The sequence below is a fragment of the Typopeltis vanoorti genome, chromosome 10 (assembly GCF_054136105.1).
Source record: "Typopeltis vanoorti isolate ZY-2024b chromosome 10, IOZ_Tvanoo_1.0, whole genome shotgun sequence".
Classification (NCBI taxonomy): domain Eukaryota; kingdom Metazoa; phylum Arthropoda; class Arachnida; order Uropygi; family Thelyphonidae; genus Typopeltis; species Typopeltis vanoorti.
Window position 1 is genome coordinate 51123487 of NC_143558.1, and position 6000 is coordinate 51129486.

At 36.0% G+C, this 6000-nt stretch overlaps 1 protein-coding gene across 2 annotated transcripts in view; it reads left to right on the plus strand.

Moving 5' to 3' along the window:
- Positions 1 to 4949, plus strand: part of LOC150102412 (uncharacterized) — a 261771-nt gene extending 256822 nt beyond the window's left edge. For both annotated transcript variants that reach the window (XM_090399631.1, XM_090399632.1), the window contains one exon: positions 4600 to 4949. In XM_090399631.1, the coding sequence (XP_090255757.1) occupies positions 4600 to 4904 (305 nt within the window). In that variant the 3' untranslated portion in view covers positions 4905 to 4949. The remainder of the gene's footprint in view (positions 1 to 4599) is intronic.
- Positions 4950 to 6000: the final 1051 nt, after the last annotated feature.

The window sequence follows — 6000 nt, forward strand, 5'->3', positions numbered from 1 at the left end:
AAGACTTGAAGTGTGATATTACTCTTCAAGAAGAGACAATTGAATTCTCTATCTCATCATTACTATTAGTGATGAGATAGAGATGAAGTTGAAGTTCTCTTTTGACTACAAAAAAGAACTTCCACTAGCAAATTATATAGTATATAGTAATTTTTTTATGTGGCTTCTAACCACAGATGATTTTATTTGTCAGCGAAGGTCGTATAATAAACGTCGCACACAAAAATGTGTGCGACGTTTATTATACGACCACAGGTTATTGGCATTAGTGAAACATGGCTGACAGAAGATGACACAGCTAGTGGGATTGAATGTGAGGGGTATGGTGTGTTCAGGAGTGACAGGGAGCATAAAAAGACGGGAGGAGTGTTATTGATGATAGCTGATGAGTTGCAGCCAAGGAGTATAGAATTGAACTTCAGGATAGAGAAGAGAGCACATTTGAGACTGTTTGGTGTGAGATTGAAACTATCAGAACAAAATATACAGTTGGGTGCTGCTATGGACCAGGTGATGGAATAGATGGTGGAGATTGTATGCATAAGCAAATAGAAGAAATGAGTGGAAGGAGGGTAATTATTATGGGAGATTTCAACTATGGTAACATTGATTGGAAAGAGGAGAGGACACGTAGAAGGAAGGAATTGGATTTTATGCGGCTATTAAGGGATAACTATCTGCGACAGCATGTAATGGAAAATACTAGGAGTCAGAGAGTGCTTGACCTAGTAATTGCATCTGAGAATTTGGCTATAATGAATATGACCACGTTGCCACCAATTGGTGAGAGTGGTCATAGGGTCTTGACTTGGGAGGTGGCTAAAGGTATGGAATTTACAATTAAGACAGGCTACATATGGAATTATTGGGCTGGCAAGTATGACAAGCTTAGGAGTTTGATTGGTTCAGTGCCATGGCATGTACAACTGCAAGGGCTAGAAGTGCATGGGTGGTGGTTAAGAAGTGTTTGCATGAAGCAATGGCTGACTGTATACCTGAGTCCGAATAATAAATCAAGTAGGGTTAAATAGATGAATAACACCATTAAGCTTGAGCTGCAAAAAAAAAGAAACAACTATGTAGGGAATTTAAGGAGAAAGGTGACTGGTAGGCACATGAACAGTATAAAGAGCAGGCCAGAAAGTTAACAAGTATGGTAAGAAAAGCAAAAAAGGATTATGAAAGAACATTGGCCATGCAGGCTAAAGCGAATCTCAAACAGTTTTTTCGATATGTTGCAAGTAAAAGAAAAAAAAGGTATATGGCAGAATGATTTTAAAGAATGCCGAGGGATGGTAGGGAGGTAACCGAATCAGTTGATATAGTTGAATTACTGAGCGAGCACTTTGCAAGAATATATCATCCAGGTGGTGTCATTGCAGAAATGAATGAACCAATAGATTATACAGGAATTGTGGTGAATGAAGTGGAGGTGAGTAGTCTATTGCAAAACATCAATGTCAATACATCTGTGGGATTGGATGGTATACCAGCTTGTGTCGTACGTGAAGCGGCTAAAGAATGGTCAGTACCCTTGACCATTTTGTTTAATTTGAGTCTCTGGTCTGGGTTAGTCCTGAGGGGGTGGAAAGAGAGGAAAATAGTTCCACTGCATAAAGGAGGTTCCAAGACTGCTGTTGTAAATTACCGACCAATTACCATATCAGGAATCATTGTCAAGGCCTTGGAGAAATTAGTCAAGAGAAGAATACAGGATTGGATAGATGAAAATGGGATACTGTATCGGGGACAACATGGTTTTGTGAAGGGTAGATCATGCCTCAGTAACTTGCTCAGGTTTTATAACACAGTATCTGCTGAACTGGATAAGGATAATGGGTTTACAGCGATACTTCTTGACCTGGCTAAGGCCATTGATAGGATACCACATGGAATTCTAATCAGTAAACTGGAGCAGATGGAGATGGATATAGGGTTGGTGAGATGGATGTGAAAGTGGTTGATGGAGAGATATCAGAGAGTGGTTTATTCAGGAGTTCAGTCCAAAAGACAGCTTGTGACTAGTGGTGTGCCGCAGGGTTCTGTTCTTTGACCACTGCTGTTTAATTTGTTCATTAACGATATAGGAAAGGATTTGAGAGGAAGTGTTCACTTGTTTGCTGATGATGAAAAGTTGGGTAGAGCAATTGTGAGTGCACAGGATGTCAAAATGTTGCAGGATGCTTTGGATAGATTGGAGGTCTGGGCTAAGGAGAATGGATGTCAGTTTAATGTGGCAAAGTGTAAGGTTATGCATTTTGGGGTGAAAAGATTAGCAGCACTATATCACATTGGTGGAACTGTACTCCAGCAGATTGATGAGGCCAGGGATTTGGGAGTGTTGGTGAATAGGGAGTCGAACTTTAGTGGGGCACATCGCAAAAGTGGCTAAATTAACTCATCAAATCACTTGGTTTCCGAAAAATACTTTAACAAGCAGAAACAAACAAGTTATTGTTCCTCTGTATCGAGCCTTGATATGACCCCATCTAGACTACTGTGCCCAGATATGGATGCCAGGGTTTCTTCTTGATGGCGAGGAGGTGGAGAGGATCCAGAGATGAGTGACCAAGATGATAGCAGGTCTGTGGAATGAACCTTATGAGAACAGGTTGAAGATTTGTGGGTTGCAGAAATTGGTTGAGAGGCGGAAAAGGGATGATATGATTGAGACATTCAAATTACTGAAGGGATTCTATAAGATTAATCCAGAAGATATTTTTGAGAATAGGACTGGTGGAGGGAGGACTAGGAGCCATACATGGAGGCTGGGCAAGAATGTGGTTAGCAGGGGTGTTAATGCAAGGTTTTTTACTTGGAGAGTGGCGAATGAGTGGAATAAGCTGCCAGAGTCTGTTGTGGGTGCTATGACCGTGAATGAGTTCAAGGTGAAGTATGATAGATACTGTGTGAATGTCGAATAGTTGTTCTTGACATGATGTTTGGGCCTCCCTCGATGAGTCTGTCGACTCCTTAGAGTTGCCCGATATAATAATAATAATCCACTGGAGGTATGAAATTTTGTTCCAGAATGGCTTCAGGTCATATTTTTTTCAGCAAGCATTTGGCATAGATGTTGTATTTCCTTAATTGACAGAGAAATAATTTTTACACAATTCAATATTGAAAACTTTCCATGCTTGAGGCAGTGTGATGTTTGGATTAGATTCCATTTTTTCCAAAATTAATTGGAATGTTCGACGAATATAACGACTTAAATGTTGATATTATTCCTTTGAGTGGTTGAATAAGTGAAGTAGTATTAGGCGGCAAAAATTTATTTTAATATTTGGATGGCTTAAATTTGTTTGGTGGCCTGGTACGTTATCTAAAATTAGTAGAATTTTGAAGTCAGTTATTATTTTTCTTTGTATAACTTTCTACATCGGGTACAAAACACTTGCAAAACCGATTTTCAAACATTCTAGCTGTAATTCACGCCTTTTTGTTGGCCCGCCAATAAACAGGTAGGGTGGACTTGTTGAGCCCTTTCATCACATGAGGATTTGCGGATCGTAAATAAACATCAATGATTTTTAAAAGTTCTGCTGGATATTTCCGGGTAACTTCAACGTCTGCTGATGCTGATTCTCCCTGGATTTTAAGATTATACAAAGAAAAACGCTTTTTATAGTTTTCGAACCAACCCTTACTGGCACAAAATCCATGCTGAGAGATTTCTTCTGAAGAATCTTAATTTATTTATTTAACTAACTGCAGAAATATTTTTCGTTGCAATGTTAAAAACTTATAGTAAAAAAAGGTCATAATAGGCTATAATTGATACAAACCAAATGAAATGAAAGTTGAAAAGTCAATAGGCAACTACTACTTGCTTTCACTGAAGTCCTTCATGGTCCCAGGAATGACTTCAGTGTATGCACAAGGAATCTATGTCTGTATAACCACTGTTGTCCAAAGAAGTGTTTTAGTGAAAGGAGGAAATTAAAAACCAAAATATTCAAATAAGCAAAACATTTATACGCACCAAATTAGTTAACAGACACTGATGCCTCTCTTGCATTGAAATAAGTGTATTCCAGCATACTTCTTGGCCTTTTTTAAACAAGTAAGTAGGTTTTTTATTTTTACTTTATTTTTGTTATTTATATCAGTTGTAGCCTATAATAACTGATTTTTTTTCATTAAGAGAGTTTGGTCATGATAGATAAATTATTGATGTCATTGAGTTGAATTTTAGTCAAGTTTTTTGACCATTAATTTTAAAATTAATTAGGTTCAAGAAATTAAAATAACACTACAAAAATATGTAACACCTGTCCATATCAGGACAGCTCACGATGTATCCATTCACCATTATGATGCTTTTTAATATAATAAATTTGAATTTACTTTATAAATACTAATTAGTCCCTGTTTATTTTCAGTATATTCTTATTTTTCCCACCTTATAGCTTGATGCTACTTAATTCATGAATTGATCCTCTCACCAAAATACTTGACCAAATATGCTAATGAGTCATATTAATTTTTCCAAATTATTTTGGAAATTGTTTAATTAGTATGTCTTGTTCAACTTTCATATAAATTGATCAAATAATGTGTGTTAAATTTATTTAATATTTTTGTACATTTTAGATAGCATCATTTCATTTAACAAGGATTTGAAGGAAAAAGCAGTAAAAGAATGTAGTGGTAAGAAGTGCTTAGTAGAATCTGTTACTAGCATGCAGAAATTTCCAGGAGCACCAATAAAAGAATCCTGTGGTGGAAGTATTCCTTCTGATTTTGAACCAACTTCCCTTTGTTATTGTTATAGAGAAGAATTGGATCCTAAAGTAGAAATTGTTTTTGAAAATGGTCATATGTTTACAGATGAAGATACTTATTTTACAAAGACATTTTGTAAGTGCAAGAATATTCTCCTAGATGAACAGGAATAATCTTGTTGTCTTTGTTTTTTTGCAGAATGTGATTGTTTTAAATGAGCCAGATAACGAAATATTTAAGTGTATTTTTATTTTTGTTATTTAAATTTTTTTATTATTATTTAAAATTTTGATTATTTAAAAAAATAAATCTTTCATAAGTAATAAAAGTATGCAAAGTTCTTATTATTTTTATTATTTAAAAATATGAAAATAAAATAAACCCTTTCAGTTACATACCTTTCATTTGTGACATTCTTTGCCAATGTATTTCAGTCATTCATTGCTCTCTATACAAAATACGAGGGTGGTCTGAAAGGTTCTTTGCCTCGACCATAGATGACAACACTATTGCAAGAGATTTTTTTCTAAGTTGGTGCATCTGTCATAAGCATGCATGTGAAATTGCGAGTCATTCTATCAAATAGTTTGTTTTATACAGCTGTCTAAAGCAAAAGTGTTGTCTGTATCCCTTGAAAAGAATAAAATTGAGTATCATGCGGTTATAAAATTCTTTGTAAAAGAAGCTTTAATGGCAAAAGAAATTCATTTGGAGTTAATAAAAGTTTATAGGCACTCGTCTCCTTTGTTTTGACAATTAAGAAATGGGCTGCCGAGTTTAAACGTAGTCATACCAGTCTTGAAAATGATATACATGAAGGACGTCAAAAAAATATAACAACACCAGAAATCATTGATCAAGTGCACAATATGGTATTGGATGACTGGCAAGTCAAAGTGCGTGAAATTGCAGAGACTATAGGCATTACAAAAGAGTGTGTAGGATATATTTTGCATGAAGAATTGCATATGTAAAAGCTTTGCACAAGATGGGTGCTGCACTTGCTCACAGCAGATCTAAAATGCACTCTCATGAAAATCTCTGAACAGTGCTTGGAACATTTTGACAAGAATAAAACTGATTTTGTGCATCGATTTATTACTGTGGATGAGACTTGGATTCACCATTATGCACCAGAATCCAAACATCAGTCAAAACAGTGGACAGAAGCCGGTTGTTCACTGCCAAAGAAGACAAAGTTGGTTCCATCAGCAAGAAAGGTTATGGGATCGGTGTTTTTGGATGCTAAAGCCATTTTGTTTATTAATT